The sequence below is a fragment of the Condylostylus longicornis genome, unplaced genomic scaffold, assembly GCF_029603195.1.
Source record: "Condylostylus longicornis isolate FDR11 unplaced genomic scaffold, ASM2960319v2 ptg000053l, whole genome shotgun sequence".
NCBI classification, from domain to species: Eukaryota; Metazoa; Arthropoda; class Insecta; order Diptera; family Dolichopodidae; genus Condylostylus; species Condylostylus longicornis.
The window spans coordinates 80,650-98,743 of record NW_026578022.1 but is presented as its reverse complement, the minus strand read 5'-3'; the positions used below and the strand labels follow the sequence as shown (position 1 = coordinate 98,743).

The 18,094-nt window shown below is 23.5% G+C and overlaps 1 protein-coding gene across 1 annotated transcript; it reads left to right on the top strand.

Moving 5' to 3' along the window:
* The first annotated feature begins 959 nt into the window (after window positions 1-959).
* LOC129611568 (protein kinase 4) lies at window positions 960-17,083 on the top strand. Its single transcript, XM_055524767.1, has 4 exons — window positions 960-986; window positions 3,102-3,254; window positions 12,686-13,335; window positions 15,729-17,083. Exons 1-4 carry the CDS (start codon window positions 960-962, stop codon window positions 16,732-16,734), a joined length of 1,836 nt encoding a protein of 611 aa, XP_055380742.1. The 3' UTR covers window positions 16,735-17,083.
* Window positions 17,084-18,094: the final 1,011 nt, after the last annotated feature.

The window sequence follows — 18,094 nt, the reverse complement described above, 5'->3', positions numbered from 1 at the left end:
TTTAAAAATCTGTATAATAATATGTAAGTATATTGTACAATATGCTGCTACTAAACAAAACCTGAAAACTAGGAAACTTATAAGTAAAATGAAATGAAAAAAAAATTTAACAAATTAATTTTGAAAATAAAAAAAAACGTATAAATAGAGAAAATAATTACGATATTCACTTGCAAACAGAATCAAAAGAATGATTTTTTAAAGTAACAATTATGGAAAATTAGGTCTTTTGACATTCTTATGACTAAACATTTTGTATTTTGATTTCACAATTTTTTTTTGTTCTCAATTCTTTTACTTCTATCGTGCAAAATATAAGTAGACATGCTGGTTTTTAATTCAAATTTTAAGAAAAAAAAATTATTAAGTTTAAAATTTAAGAATAATAACTTTTTGGAAAAAAAAATAGAATTTAAGGTCAAGGGAATTAAAGATAAAAATCATTAACAAGATATCATTGAAGAGAAAGTTGTAAAATGTTATTAAAAATTCATTAATATTTTAATATTAATGTCAAAATGTTATATAACTAAATCGTGGTAATTATAAGAAAACTTTTATTCAAATACACACAAAATAATTCCAAGAACTATTTCGATTAATTCATAATATATATAGAAATCTATTTTATTGATAAAGATGACAGCAAATATTGAACTGGAAAATGCTCTTTTCTATATTTACTGTCATGCAAATTTTGTATTAAACAGTTAATCAAACATAAGTTTTGGAATTTGTTGTATATTATTCAAACATGTATCAACAAAATTTCGGGTGTGTTGCTCAATTTTTCTTGAAATTTTTTGCATGAACTTACCAAAAGTACGTTTTGTATACAATATGTTTCAAAAAATCTAAAATTTTCATCTGAAATTTTAATAAGTAGTGGGTATAGGTTACTATTTTCTTATGTAAAAGTCGTGGTAATCTTCTTTTACAATTACGTACTACTTTCATCAATGGTAATTATTTTACAATGGGGCACGGTAAATTTTTCACCGAATTTAATTGAAAATTCTATTAATCTCGAGACAATTATTGTATTCATAATACATTTTTATTATTTAGTTTAATGTAGAGTAGAATAAAAGCTAAATTACATTATAGGCACACAAACAGAAAAGTACAAAAGGCGCAATTATACTGATTGCTGTATGTAATAAACAGTAACTTGCATACAGTTTGCAGTTATTTAATTTTTGTATATGTGAATGCAATTATTATTATTGCGTAGTGTAAGTTAAATATTCTGCTGTCACTGTTTTCTATCACCTCAATTTACAATAACAAAGAATTTTAATATATTGTGTATAAAAACTAAATTATTCAAATCCAAAACAATAATAGTATCTCGTCATACAAAATTATTTTGCAAATTCAAATTTTTGAACTATTTTGAAAATGACGTTTGACAACCAACATTGTTTCGAATATTAAAATATCTTATCTTTATCTTATTATAAATCTATACAATATTTCCGTATAACCTTAATCATAATCTGAAATTCACCTCAAATATTCAACATTGATTGTAAAAATTTATTTCTCAATTCAAATTGTTTTCATTACCATAAAATATAATTTAATACAGCAATCAAATTTACCACCCACATAATATCAAAACATTTAGTTTAATAATTTTAATAAAAAAAATTTTAAATTATATACAAATAAAACATACAATTGTACACAAATATTTTAAAATTTAACTTAATTACATAAATAACTTTTTATATTCATACGCATATGTCAAATTCATAAAAACTCTTGTCTGGCGCACATATGTATGCATACATCTGGCACGTATATTGCTTACATACATAAGTATATACAGCATGTATAGATACTTGTAACAAGAAGTGTTAAAACCTGGTTAATTTACATATAAACTTTTTCTTTTCTTTCTGATTTATTTATTTTGTTTTTTTTTTCACTTAATGTGTCCCAATTTTTAATCCGTATAGAAAAAATATAAAATTTCTCAACAAAAATAATTAAATAATTCGAACACTTTTTATTTATTTATTTTTTTTTTTTGTACAATTACATATTTACAAATAAACTCCATTAAAAATTTTAAAAAGTCTTCTCCTCCTAAAATAAACACCTACTTATACTTGAAATCTTATTATACAATTTGACGATATATGGGTATATTAATATAATAATATGTCAAGAGTACTCATAATTTTTTTAAAGAGGTTATTAATTGGTTTATGTCAAAACAGAGAGTTGAAAACACACAAAACTTACAATGTGATATATTATAATAACATTTAAATATAAGAGTGTGTTAAAATGAAAATAATATAAGTGAATTTACCTACATATAGCTAGGTAATATTACAATTATTGTAACATTACCTCTCGGTATGCCTTTCAGAATGAAAGTTTTTCTCAACTGTTCGAGTTTTTGTTTTTTCTACTCAATGACAAAAACTTGTACCTATAATTTTACGTAGTTTTGTAATTTTGCAGTAAAAAATGAAAATTTTAAATATGCTATTTTTTTTTTATTAAAAATTTTTATCTTAAATGAAATGACAATTCCAATTCGACATTATTTTGCAATTATGCCACATTTATATTGAAAAACTTGCGTGATTTCTATTCATGTATGATTTATTGATGTGCGTATATATATATGTATAATATTGATTAAATTATAAATGGACAACCGTGTGTTATTAAATTTTACACTAAACACGCAATATAATATGGTGATAATTGCTCGGCAAATAATAAAATATAAAATAATATTATAAGAAATACTCACCGGCTAACGTACTTATTGCAACAGTACGTTTACATAGAATATGTAAATTTAAACTTCAAAATAATGTCAAATTTTCATTATAAAATACTCAACTCAGAAAATAATTTTAAACAATTTCAAACTTTTATATAAATGTATCATACAATTTTGACACCCATTATTGAGTTGTTTTGAATCCAGTTATCTTATTTTTAATATTATTTTCTAAAACTGTACTACATTATACCATGATGACTAAAATTGAAATTTTTATACAATATTTATTTTATTATTATGATTACTTGACATATTTAATATAATTACAATGCTTTTTTTTTAATTACAGGAATGCCAAAATTTAGTTGAAGAGAATCGACGTTTAATGGGTCTTGCCTCTGGTATGGTTAGAGGTAATATAATTGTACCAGCGAATTCATCAAATATTGAAGCTGTTATATTACAAACTCAGGTGGATACATTACAATGGCAATTAAAACAGGTAAATTATTAAACAAGACACATAGTTTATTTTTAATTAAATAAATAATTTATATTTCTTGTTTTGGGTCTATCAATTCAAAAAGGATCTTTTGAATAACTAATTGTTGTAGCTTCAACAGTTTCGAAACTGCAACGGCAAATTTGTCCAATTCGATTTTTTTTAACCATTCAAAAATACCACAAGACGTTTGAGTCCCCCTCCCTCATCTATACGATTTTTTTTTTTAAAAATTCTATAAGGAATCAACCCCATACCACATTTATATTAAAACTGGACCACCGTGTATAAGGATATAATTAATTCGAAAGTTAGTAGATCAACGTAAAACTATCCCATGACACTGTCTAATATCTCGATTTATTCTTCCTATTACTTATAAGTTACAATCAAATTTATTATTAAATGTATTTAGTATTGTGATCAAATATAATGTCAAATAAAATATTTAGTATTCGATTAGCCATTTTAATTCATAAAATTTTAAATGCTAATCTTATCTTATGTAAGGACTTCCGTCTTTTACCAACTAATTCAGAGTATTTAATTTGAATTTCATTTGCAAGTTTAACGTAAATTTATGATTTTTGAGGTTTTTATAAAAGTTACTCTTCTTGTTATTGTGCGTCTTTCATTAAATAAAAAATTTTAATGAATCTACATTTACGAGTATGTACGTGATATTCACGAGATCAATACTATATCTTATATTTTTGTCCACTTATTTGACACAAAATTTCTAATACTGAACGTAAAAAAATAAAATTTAATATATTCATTTCAAAATTTTGAAAATATTTAAAATAGTTTTCATTTTCTCGTTTTCTCATTTACTTTTTATGTGCACGTGAGTTTTTTACACGTTATGTTCTGAGAGGTTTCATAAATTTATTGCTGCGTTTGTAATATGTTGAGTAACAAAAATTTTGAAAGATGTTAGACAGAAATTGTATTACGATTTAGTTTTTTGACTGTAATCCAATTAAAATAAATTAATTATTCAAGTTGAAAATTTGGGTAAATAAATTTAATAAAATTTACGATCTCTATAGGAACTCGATCGTAAATTCAATTTCAAAACGCTGGAGTCGCATAAATAATAAATTGTGCCAAAAATTTTGTAAAATTATGTTACTCACGTAAATTATTATAATTATGTAATCGATCTTATATATAATGACACTACTTTAAACAAATTATCGTATTTGTAAAGTCATTTTGTTTTTTTTTTAATAAAGATTGATGTTACCCTCATTATTTGAATAATAAATTAATGGAATATTTATCTTAAAATTTCAGGTGCCTATGGTTTTATTTCTATACGTGTATATTTGAACAAAATATAGATTTCTTCATTTTTTAACTATATTTTCTTCTTGTAACATCATTAAATATGCGACTCTTTCACACGTCGTGCGTGAATATTTACACAATTCAATGATCTTTCAAACATTTTGTGATCATAAACTTGTCATATCGTTCAAATGAAAAATGAAAATTCATTTATCAAAAAAAAAAAAAAAATATTTTTTGATTTTGGAAATATTTTTGGTTTTTTTTTGGAATTTTTCTAAATTTATTTTTCCCTTTTATTCTTACTTTTTGTAAATGCTATTAAAAAAATGTCGAAAAACTAAAGAATTTTTAAATTGAAAATGAGTAAAAAAGAGAAAAATAAAGTTGGGTCAAACCAATGGTTTGTATTGTAGCACTTTTCCCTTCAACAAGTGAAAATTCTGCTTTTAAATACAGTCTATTTGTACCTACCACACTATTAAAATTATTTTCATTCATATATAAAACTATTTCTAGGATTGCCTATATTTAGGATGACGCATATATGCAGTCTTTGAAATAAAGCAAAAATTAATATAAAAAGGGGTTAACATAATGCTAGATTTTAAGGGTTAATTTTGTGAGTTAAGAAAAATAATTATATTTTTTAGTTTCATGGAATTTACTGTTAACTTTTTGCGTTTATAAAAATTTGAAAAAACTTGCGGTTTCAGAAATATAAGGTGTCAAAAATTCAAATTTTACAAATTTCAAGAGGCGATAACTAGAGAGGGGGTGGAGATGGAAAAAAATTTTCTTCTAACGAAATGAACTATTTGTTAATATCTAAAAGCCCCTGAAATTTCGAAGTTCTACATTATGGGGTCTAGAAGAAAAACGAGATCAAAAATTTGGAAAAAAAGAACTTTAGATAACAGTAAATTTGAACGGCCATTTTGTTTTTCTAAAGTTTAACTATAGTATACCGCGCTAGGGGAAGCAAGTCGCTACCTTTCTGCGTTTGAAAAATTTCAAAAATGCTTATGGTTTCATTGCAACAAATATTTAAAAAAGGTCACTTTTAGGGTTTTGGGGGGGTATAACTTCTAGAGGGGGGGAGATAGGTAAAAATTTTGTTCTACAGAAATAAGTTTCTAGTAAAGATCTATGTACGTATGAAATTTCAGCTTTCTATCTTCAAGGGTGTAGAAGTTTTGTAAACAAAAAAAGTGTCCACGGACGGACGGACGGACGGACGGACGGACGGACGGACAGAGTGAAACTAATAAGCACTTTTTTCAAAAAATTTTTGGAAAAGTGCTAAAAAGCGGGCGGAAAAAATAACTTGGAGTAGCAACGTATTATTATTTAAAGAAAATTTTTGACATAAATTAGCTAGCCATCGTCATTATTTGAAAAGATTTATTTTGGAAAAAGAGAGAAAAAAGAACAAGAAACAATAATATCACACTTTTGTTATTTTCTTATTAAGGCACTTTTAAAAATTTATGATGACTATTAAAAGATTCCTAGAAGTGAAGTAGAAGTTGCACTCAAAAGAACCATAATGTTGTCATATTTAATTATTAAAATTATATTCTAATGTAAGAAATTGGTGTTTTTTAAGTATACAAATATATTTTTATTATTTCTTTTGTGGTATTTTAATGAATTAAACCATATTTCATAATATTAAAAACTAAATTTATTAGATTTATATCGGAAGTCAAATTAATTACTTATTTTTATATACAAACTTGAGGTAAATTAAGAATTTTTTAAACCTTTAATATCATAAATCAAAAATAATTAGAAAATTTGAATTTTATACTTTTATATCGTAAAAACATATTTAATTTATATTGTAAAAGTAACATTGTAAATTTATATTGTACAGTGCAATGAACATTTACAATATTAATGGAACATTTACAATATTAAACGGCTCAAGCAGACACGCAATTTATTAGTTTTGCGAATGTTTGATTACTTATTTGTATTCCATAGGTATATATTCAAACGCGTAAACATGCAACTGTATATGATCGCATGTAATCATACAATTTGTAATTTTTTAGAAACTGATTGCAATTTTTAATTAACGAAATCAATTTTTAGTTGACGAAATAGTCTAATGTACGCGCAACTATTTTACAATCAAACAATAAGTGCAAAACTAAAAATTGCATATCCGCAGGAGCCTCAAATAGAACCAGAATCGTATTGAACAAATTTAATCATACAAAATGTGTCAAACAGAAGGCTTTTTCTTTACGTGTTAATTCTAGAACTTTTTAGAAGATTTTTAGAAAATTTAAAAACTTTTAAATTTAAATTGATTTATGAAAAATATAGAATGTTTCAATATTTTATTTATTTCATATTTCTTCCGGTTAACTTACGTTACTTATCTATCTAGATGTACGCATATGTTAACATACTAAAATGTGTGTTAATTAAACACAACTAAAACACTAAAATTTCATTCAATTAATAATGTTATTGTTTATTTTTACTATTAATTACTAATTATAATTTGAAAAAGTTTAAATTTTTAGTATACAGAATAGACCTAAATACATAATCTTCGTATTGTTTCACTTGCATTATTTTTGGAAAGTGCTAAATTCCACACTTAACTATTAAAAATTTCAATTTTGTTTTTTATTACTCGTATGTAGGTTAAGCGGGTTAATTTTATTTATTTACATTAGTAGTTGTGTACATACATGTTTTATAAGCTTAAAATAAATGCATTAAATGAAAGGCTATAAATGATTGAAAATTAGTAAACTAAATCGTAAGTCTTATTCAGAAATCAATTAACATCAATTATCTTTCAAAAAAAATTTTTGGAATTACAACTTTGTAAAGTATATTTTTTTAATATTCTTAAATCAAAGGTGAAAGTATACTAATATAACGTTACGTTACATTTTGTGGAATGATCACTTCTAAAAGATATGCCCATTAAAATCACACATAAGTAAATTAAATCACTTATTTCGAATCAAATGAGTAAATAATCAAACAAACCAAATAAACACATAAAACCAAGTTGAAACTTTGGCCCTCATGAAATTTCTAATGCGTCATTTAAAAAAGATGCAACACGTTTGATTGGCGATCATACATTCGCATGTGTACGAACCTAAATTTAAACTTATGGAACACAACACAAATATGCAATAAAAAAAAAATTAAATTAATTGTTTATTTAATCAACAAATGAGAATTCAAAAATTTTGCAGGTTATAAGTACTTAATTTTAATAATTTTTAAAGAACTGAAATATCGCAAAAGACATATGTTGTCAAATATTCATTTAAAAAGCATATTAGAATTAAATGTCCCAATATGACACATTGAAAATGTTTATTTTCTGTTTAACACAATTATTTTTTATCAATAAATTTAATTATGAAGGAAATATGTTTTAACATTAAGTATACATAACCTATATAATACTTTTGAAGTGACATGATATACAAGAAAAATTTAATAAAATAGAAACTTTTAAGCTGACAAAATCATGTTAAAAACTTTTTTTTTTTCTTGAATAAATTCAATCATAAAAAAATTAATATGGGACCTTGAATTTAATAGAGTGTCACAAATATATGGAATTATAATTTTTTCAATATTTGAAATGATTTGTCAAATTATTTAAAATTATTAAACGACTTGAAATAAATATTAAGATCAAAATCATTTCTAGTTGTCAACTTAAATATTACTTTACATTTGCATACACACTTGTTGGACTATAATGCAAGTACTTGTCAATGACAATCAAAATTTTTAATCATAGAAAAACAAATATCTTATGTGTGTTTTAAAAATGAAATAGTAAAAGTACTTAAATTTGATATTCAATCGCTTTTTACTCTTAATATTTAAATTCAGTTATGAATTGATAATAAAAAACAAAATGAATGACCAGCACACAATTTATTATTTTGGTTTTCGTGATCGCCATTTCTCCCCGTACCGCTTTGAAAAAAAAAAGCATTATAAGAAAATAAGTATAAGATTTAAATTTTTGTGTCTAAGTGCTCCTCTGTTTCAGATTAATAATTTTTTAAATTCATGTTTTGTTTTCGATTTAAACAAGATGCGTAAGCCGAAAAAATTCAACCAAATTAAAGTTGCAACAATTATGAATGAAATATAAAAAATAAAAGTGTCCTGTAGAGAAAATTTTTCAAAAATAGCAAAAGATTTTTGCTTTTCCGAATAATAAATTTGATTAATTTTGAAAAATTAGTTTCCACTATTAACGAAATTCATTACTTTTATTCTTAAATTATTATCACTTCAAAAATTTATAATAGCATACAAACTCACCACAATTTTTATTAATTTACACAAGTTTAGTTTAATAAAACTTAAAGTTTAGAGAGTTGATCTTATAAGCAATTAAAACTACCAGAGGTTTTAGTTCAGAGGTTTACGTTAAGTTGTTAAATCAAATTGACCATGTCATAGACAATTTTCATTTTCCATTCAAATTAATTTGAAATTCGAATAGAATGTATAATTTTTAAAAACCCTTTGATTTTTTTCTGATTTTGTTCAAAACGCTTAAGACCTTTGAATTTATTGAGAGAATAACATCCAAGTTAAATTAATTATTTGCTTTTTTGAACTTATTTGCAAAAGAACTTATATATTTGAAAATAAATTTTTCTAACAATAAATTTGTAAATTTCAACTTCTGATCTGACACATTATACATGATCTTCTCTATAGTCATATGATCAACAAACTTCACCAATTTTTATTAAATTCTTGTTGAATTTTGTTCTCAATTATTTCTTTTATTTATTCTCATTTCAACAAATATAAAACAATGTTTTTTTGTATTTTGTTCATGTTTTAAAGAATATGTTTTTTTATAATTAAAATTTTCCATTGTTAACACTTCTATATTTTATATGCATACATAATTGTAATATGTACTTAAATAAAAATATTTTAATTTCAATAACAAATGAAACATTAAGATAAATATTTTTGTCGCAGACTTAAGAATTTGAATTAACAAAATAAATGCCATACCTATGTATATATGCGTGCATAATTATATGAATATAAGCGCCATTTCCAAATTCTTAAAAAAAAACAATTATAATTTTCTTTTTGGATGAGTAAAAATTTATTTTGTAATGAAAGAAAGTCTAGGGAAAAACACAAAAAAAAATTTTTCTTTAATCATGTTAAATAATACAAAATTAAGTTAAAAAAAAAATACAGTAAAACGTTTACAAAAAGAATAGTAAGAATTCTTTTAATATTCAGCGACAATCACGAGAGCAACAGTAATTAAAATGAAATTTTATACGAACAGTCAATTCTAAGATAACAAAGTTGTCTTGTTTACATATCAAACATTAATTATTGTATTAAGTAATGTTAGATTTGATTAAATATTGTCAAATGATTTTTTATTACCAAGGTTAGCATTATCGTGAAAGTTTTGGTAAAATATACATATCAGGGGGGACTCTTTGAAGAGCCGACTGTAGTTCCCATTTTTTGTGTTATTATATTTTAAAAAATTATTATAATTTTGTATTTATGATTTAAATTACTGACAACAAAATATGAATGACTAAATATGTTATAATAAATTTAATTTTTGTCCAAGTTAAAGATAATATAACTCAGCGAAAACTGCGCGAATAAAAACAAAAAATGTCCTAAATCGTCTGTAATCGCTCGACTCCATACCGATTTTGAATTTTTAAACTTTTCATTGTAATGGCAGTCGATATTATGCATTTTGAAGGAAACAATTTAAATCACTGATGCTTGGGATAAAATTTGTAATCTAATATTTTGGATAAGTTAATTTTAATTGCCGATCTCAAATTTATATTTTGAAAAATATCTTTCCAAGTTTTGTGTATAAAAGTTTTTATTATTTCCATATAGGTCTTACCTTAAATTTTCATGTTAAGATTTGTAAATTTCACAAGCTTTGATTATTCAAAAGTATTCTTGTTTTATTTACTATATATACATTTAGGATTTATATTTATGTCCTAAAATTCGCAAACTCTGAACATGCTATACAAAATACAATGCGACATTTTACTGTTTTGCATATACATAGGTGCGATTTCTCGGACTATTAAAAAATTTAAGATAGAATAATGGAAAATGGCTTTTTATATTTTGTTTTGTTTTCTCTATTCTTTTACATTTTATTAAAATTTCTTTGTCTTTCATCGCAACAAATTATTTATTATAAATGTGTAAATAATTTTTGTTTTCTATTTGTTTATTTTAAATTAATTTTACAAAATAAGAAACATGCACTTATATAAATTTTTTAGATGCTTTCAAACATTCCTAATTTTTAATTAATGAACCTGTTAAAATAATTTGTTTTTTCTTTTTTTTTTAATTTTTTTTTCTTGTTAAATATTTTTAGTGATTATTTTGGATTTTTTTTTGTAATTCTGAGTATATGATATGAAAATAAAATATTGAACTTATGTTATAAGTTCAAACCTGGTCCAGTTCAAAGAAAACCCAAAAAAGACCAATAAAATTAGTGGTGAAGGAGCTGCCATAGGAAAACAACAAGTATATATACATAATATTATTAATGAATAACAACAGAATTAAAGATCATGAAACTTAAATAATAATGAACTGAAAATGTTATATGTGATCAGCAAAATGCATGAAATCATCATTTAACTTCAAAATTTCTGTTTATATGATTACATACATGTATATGGATGGATATCTACTTAAATACACATAATTTTATGCCCTGAAGAATTGAAATTCCAAAACAAGAAAAAGAAGATTCAAATTGCATTTTCCATCAAAGAAGATTTTCAAAAATAAAATTAATTTTTTTTAAAAACAAAATCCCTAACGCAAAACGAAAAAAAGAAACTGAAATATATACATTTTTTTTCTGTTTTAATTAAGATCTTCTTCTTTGATCCCACTCAAATCAAAAATACCAACAAAAAAAAAAAATCGCTCTTGGACCTGACAATCATAATCTCCAATATTTACTAAAATAAAAAAAAAATAAAGCAACTGCTCATAATATAAGAAATTCAAGACAGACGCACAGAGATTTTTTCTTCATTACTTTTAGTATATATTGGGACTCGGTTTGCTTTGACAATAATTCATTTGCATAAATATTTATGCACTTGTATTATACCAGAGATGGTAAACCTTGAGAGATTATAATAACGTATAATACATAAGATTTCAATTGGAAAAGCTTCTTTAATTATAATAAAGCAGAACTATTGAAAATATTGAATTTTCAAGAGTTTTCAAGAATATTGAATTTTAAATGCTTAATAAAATTGGAATTTAAAATTCTTCAAATATTCTTTTATCTCTCAACATACTTTAAAACAAAATTCTATATAACGTCCAAAATTTTTTATAATCCAACTATGTAAATCGTGAAATCTCAAATTAATTAAACCTTAAATGAATTTAATTTAAGGAAACTGAACTTATGCATAGCTCTTTAACTTTAGTTAACAAAATTTCCAATTATCAAAAAAATCCGAACGAAATTTGTTGAAATGCTTAGTCTTTAATAAATTTTTACTCAAACCCAATAATTTATAAAATACTTTAAAGGTAATTGCTCTATATGGTTTCTGAATTGATCTATATGGTTTCTGACTTGATCTATATGGTCTCTGACCTGATAGTTTCTTATTCTAAAATAATTGTAAAAGATTCTGAAGTTTCTTGTACATTAAACTCATTCATTTTATGAAGAATTCACTGCAAAAACTTTTTTTTCCAAAGGCCATTACAGGTTACTTAAATGTTCTTTTGTGTCATAGACTAGATATAGTTGACATAATTGATGTATCCAATACGTGATTGCATATAAATAGTTACATTCATGCATACATCCATTCAAATAAATATCTTGATCTTCTTATCATCATATTTTCATACTCTTTGACTCTTATGTACCCATACATAAAAGAATAAATTTTTTGTCTGTCCATTATAAATTAAAAATAAAAATAAAATGTCCAACAAATATATTGAAAATAACACAAACTTCCTAAAATGTAAATAACAACATCTTTTCATACATATATGTACATACATACTAATATACATACTCTTATATTTATTTTGAATAGGTTGAAGCTAGTCGTGAAATGTATCGCGCTGTTATGGAAGAAGTTGTAAGATTTTTGGAACGTTGCCATCGAAATTTGGAAAATTTACAAAATCAAAATCAACAGCAACAACATCAATCATCATCTTCATCATCAACGATAACATCATCATCAATATCATCAAATAGTATTGGTACTGTTAATAATATAAGACCACGTAGTATACATTCAATGACTTATCGTCATAATAATGATATAAATAGTATTATTGAAAGTGATTCATCATCAATAATATCAACGGGTATAATACAAACAGCGCAACAACAACAACAGCAACCACCAATAGGTACAACACAAGTAACAATAGCAGCTTCAGCATCATCAGCACAACATCAAAATCAGCAAACATCATCATCAGTATTAAATCAATCATCATTATCATCAATATTTTCAAATCAAAATATGAGCCCTCGAGCACGAACTAGTACAAATATAATTGATGCTAACAATATAACATCAACAACATCAGTGGCAACAAAAAATAATAATGGATCTACTACCATAGATGATGATTGTAGTAGTAATAGTTTAGTAGGAGAATCTACAACATCAAATATTAATAATACCACTGCTGCCATTTCACATAATAATAATTTCAGAGATTTTACATGGTAAGCAAATACATATATATATAACCATTTTTCTCATTTATATACCAGTAAACTTTCAAGCATTTTTACTTATTGCCTTTCAATATTATTATTAGTTATCATAATAAAATTTTCATTATTATTGTATACATTACTTTCTTGATAACCATTTTCCAGAAAAATATTTTTAAATTCCCAAATTCCAAAAAAAAAAAAAAAACAAAAAAAAAAAGGCTAAGACAAAAAAAAACTTATTTCAAATATTAAAAGAAAAAAATGCGGAAAATTAATTTGAAAATGATTCGAGCAACAACACCGTACATTTATTACATTTACAAACATATATACGCATACCATACATACATACAAAATCCTAAATATAATAATAGCAAGTTATTAAAAATAAAAAATAAAATATATGCTTTTCTCACATAACTTCACGCTTTAAATATAAAAGTGTGTTTCAAATTAAACGTAAAAGGGGGGCATAAAGAGCAAAAATATTGCACGTAAGATCGCATATCTTTACAACGCATCGGCAAATCATCGGAATATTTTATTACATTTATCGCTGTATAATATACCCTCATATATATATATATATATATATATATATATATATATATATCTATGTAACATGTACATATATATATAATTATGAATTATAGAAAATATTCGCTGTAAGGTATAAGTTTTAGCTTTTGAAAATAGTGTTTCAAATAACGTCAGAAATTTGCTTATAAAATATACGGAAAATCAAAGTAAACTTACATATATAGAAAATTATAATACGCATATTATGTATATATGCAATAACAGGCAACCATAGAGTATCATCAAATATTTATTTAAATAAAAATATAATTGCATGCAAAATACTTATTATACGCATTGTAATATAATAATTTAATAATATAACAGTTTTCGAAAGTAATATAGTCCTCGAAATTAAATAATCGAATACTATAAATTTTTTAAAATTAGAATTTATATATTTTCAATTCTAAAGACTTTATAATTTGTTTTTTTGATCGTGTCATCGAAGAACTAGCCATTTTTTGACATTGTTCCCTTCTTAAACTGTTCTACAATTATTTATTAAATCGAATACATGCTGTTATACAAATGTATACATATTAACTAAATTAAATAATCATTGAAATTATTTTTAAATATATGAAGGTATTATAAAGCCTATTTAATAAATTATAATGCTTTTTTTTATAATTAAAGATTTACAACATCTATATATAGCTTTCTTTGCAATTTCTCCATTATAATTTTTAATTAATTAACATGTTTTTTTTTATTGTTTTCTTGATAAAGTTCCAAGCGGGAGGCAATTTTTATTAATAATAATATAATGGTATCTTCTATTTTATTCCGATATATATATATATATAATATTGAAAAAAGTATCTTGCGCCAAGCATCAATCTCAATATTACATACACATGCATACAATTAATCGGAGTATATCTATATATTTATATCTAAGAGCACAGGGAGTTGATTACAGGTGAAATTTACTTTCGACATTGTATATAGAAATAAAATAAAAATTAAAGGAAAATAATATTAATAGAGACAATATAATAAAGAATCTATTGAAAGAAAAGAAAGAAGAAAAGTTAAAAAAAAAAAAAAAGTTCCACGAAAAACATATTATAAAGGTATTTTAATTGGTTGATCTAATTACAATTTGATTATTTAACCGTGTATTATTATACTGTTACTTCTGTTTTTTTTTTATTCATTGTTGTGCCAAAGAAAAAGATAAAGATGAACAGTCACGAACCAATTATAAACTTATTAATATATCAGTATCGTAGGAAATATACACACATAAGTGTATGTAATATTGTTAAAGAAATATTTTAGAAAAATATTATTAGGTTAATATGTTGCGCTTATAGCAAATATTTTAATAATTTTTTTTTTTTACCGTAGTTTTTAAAATGGTGAATATTTTCCCTTTAAAAAATTTGCTTATAATACAAAATTTTATTTACAACAAAAAGTTTCCCACCAAAAAGTGTTAACATTGAAGTTTCTCTAAAATTATATCCGTTTTTACTTGAAAAATTTTGAACTTACGCATAACTAACGATTTTTCTGTCAATAAAACAAATAGTCTACAATAGTATAATTACGGCAACACTATTAAATTTTATGATTACCGGATTATTTTAGTTGTACGTCAAATTTTTTATATTACGTTTCTCAAGAAATCTTAATATTTTCTCAAATTTTAATGGTTATCTTTGTTTTGCTATTATTAAAATTGACTAAATCCTACTGAGAAATTTCCTAAATTTCTATAATTTAGAACTAATTTAATATTATTGAAAAATTTTTTTCTCTCATTCTTTTTAATACTTCTACTAAATATACTCATATTATTATATTTCCAGGCGAAGATCTCCAAAACGTCAACAAATGACACAATTGGCAGCATCAGCTAGTCGTGATGTTGAAAAATTAGCACAAGAAGCTTTCCGTTTATTACGTACTGCACAAAATTTACTTAATACACAAGAACCAGATTTAACACAATCAAAAACTTTAAATCCAGATTTATCATTTATATCAAATTGTAGTAGCAGCAGCATTAATGTTAGTAATAATGGTATAATACATCATCATCAGAATCATTCACCCATACCAAATGGTATACCATCAGTTGTTATACCATCATGTGTAACATCAGGTACACTTAAATCAAATTCAACAACAAATTTAGATACAGATCCATTTTTAATATCATCATTTTCACGTAAAATCAATATGAGAGAATCACGTTTATCATTACGTAGTAGCACTGATAGTTCCGTCCATTCAACAACATCATCATCATCAAAAACAACTGAAACAGATGAAGAAAATAATACAACATTACAACAAATACAAAATAATAAAATTATAACAAATAATACAGATTCAAATAAAGAATCACCAGTTTGTTCATCAACAATTAGTTCATCAACAACTGAAGATGAAAGTGGTTTTAGTTCAATAAGTTCATTTCAAGAAATTGGTTTACCATTACATTCCACAATAATGTCAAATTCATCAATATTATTAAATAATACAAGTAGCAGTTTAAGTAGCTCTAATTCAGATGAATCTGGTGGTAATAATAAAACAATTGGTAATAATTGTAATAATAATAGTAATGGTGAAACAACATTGATTTTAGATAGTAGAAATTCAACATTAAAATCAATGCAACAGCAACAACAACAACAACAACAACAGCAGCAGCAACAAAATTTAGTCAATGGTATAATTGGATTACCATCATCTGGTATACATCGTCGTTGGGATTCTGCTCCAGCTGTACCACCTAGAAATAGTTTACATCGTTTTTCAACAGTATCACATAGTAACGATGAGGGTCCTACAGTTTTATGGGTATGAGATTAAATGAAATAAAATGTTTCAATTAATACACCAGTTTATTTTTTGAAACATAAAACTATACGCATATACAATATAATGCAATGCGAACAAAAATGTTATTCACAAACATTATACTAAACATAAATTACTATAAAAATATTTATAATAATAAAAATGAGATAAAAGTGAGGTTGTTGAATAAAATAATGAAAAAGAACAATAATAAAATGAAGCATAAATTTTGTTAGAACTTCCATAAATCGAATTTAAAATTAATAAGGAAATTAACATTTTTCGTCCATTTTACAATAAAAAACATTATATTATAATATACATACATACATAAATATATATTTATACATATCAAATATTAATCTTGTCATAGCGCCTTTTTTTTTAACAAATTGAAATTAATAACATTTATTAAAGAAGAATTTAATTTATTAACTTTTATTTCATTAACTACACACAATTTTTAATTATGTAAAACAATAATTTATGAAATTTATATTTTATTTTAATTTAAAATACTTGTAATTTTTCATATTGTTTTTATTTTAATTAAAAAATTATTTTTTCGCTTAAATGTCAAGCTTAATGTGTCATAAATGCCAAGTTTTTAAAGTATTGGATCTAAAATATTATAAAATATAACAAATAATAAAAAGTATTTCATTAAATAATAAAATTTTATATAGATATGGTTTATGTCCAATTATAGATTTTATAGCTAGTATAATAAAATTTTGAATTATAATGTTGCCAGATTTTTTTGTTACCCTACCAATTAAATTGTAAAGATATTATAATATCTCACTAAAATTAAAAATATCTAAAAGTCTATATTAAAATCTATTTTGAATATTGTAATAAAAAATTTATTATACAACACTGTTGATTTTTAAATTTATTTTTCAAAGCATTTTTGTAAATTTCTCTAGTTTTTTAATCAATACTACAAATAACAATAGAAATTAACACAATGAATATTATTAAAGTGTTGTAATAGAATTAATATAATTATCTACAATGTAATTTATTTAATGTTTTATATTTTTATTCATTACTACTTTAAAATATAAATTTAGAATTAAAGAATTCGAACTATTATGTTAATTATATATTTGATCAGAAATAATACATTACAATTTAATATATTTCAAATTAATTTTACAACACAGTTGAAAATCTGGTTGATTTTATAAGAAATTTGACACTATAATACTGCAGACAACTCTAGTACTATTATGTTTGTAAATGTTGTCTGCGGTACTTCTAATACATTTGATTTTATTTTAACTTATTATAACTATTATTTTATTTTACCCTTATAAGATTTTCCATTAGTATTTTAAATAAAAACAATGAATAGATTCTC

Coding starts and splice junctions, on each gene's coding strand:
- LOC129611568 (XM_055524767.1), top strand. CDS start 960: ATGGTAATTATTTTACAATGGGGCACG. Junction 987..3,101: donor TTATTTTACAATGGGGCACG/GTAAATTTTTCA, acceptor TTTTAATTACAG/GAATGCCAAAATTTAGTTGA. Junction 13,336..15,728: donor AATTTCAGAGATTTTACATG/GTAAGCAAATAC, acceptor TTATATTTCCAG/GCGAAGATCTCCAAAACGTC.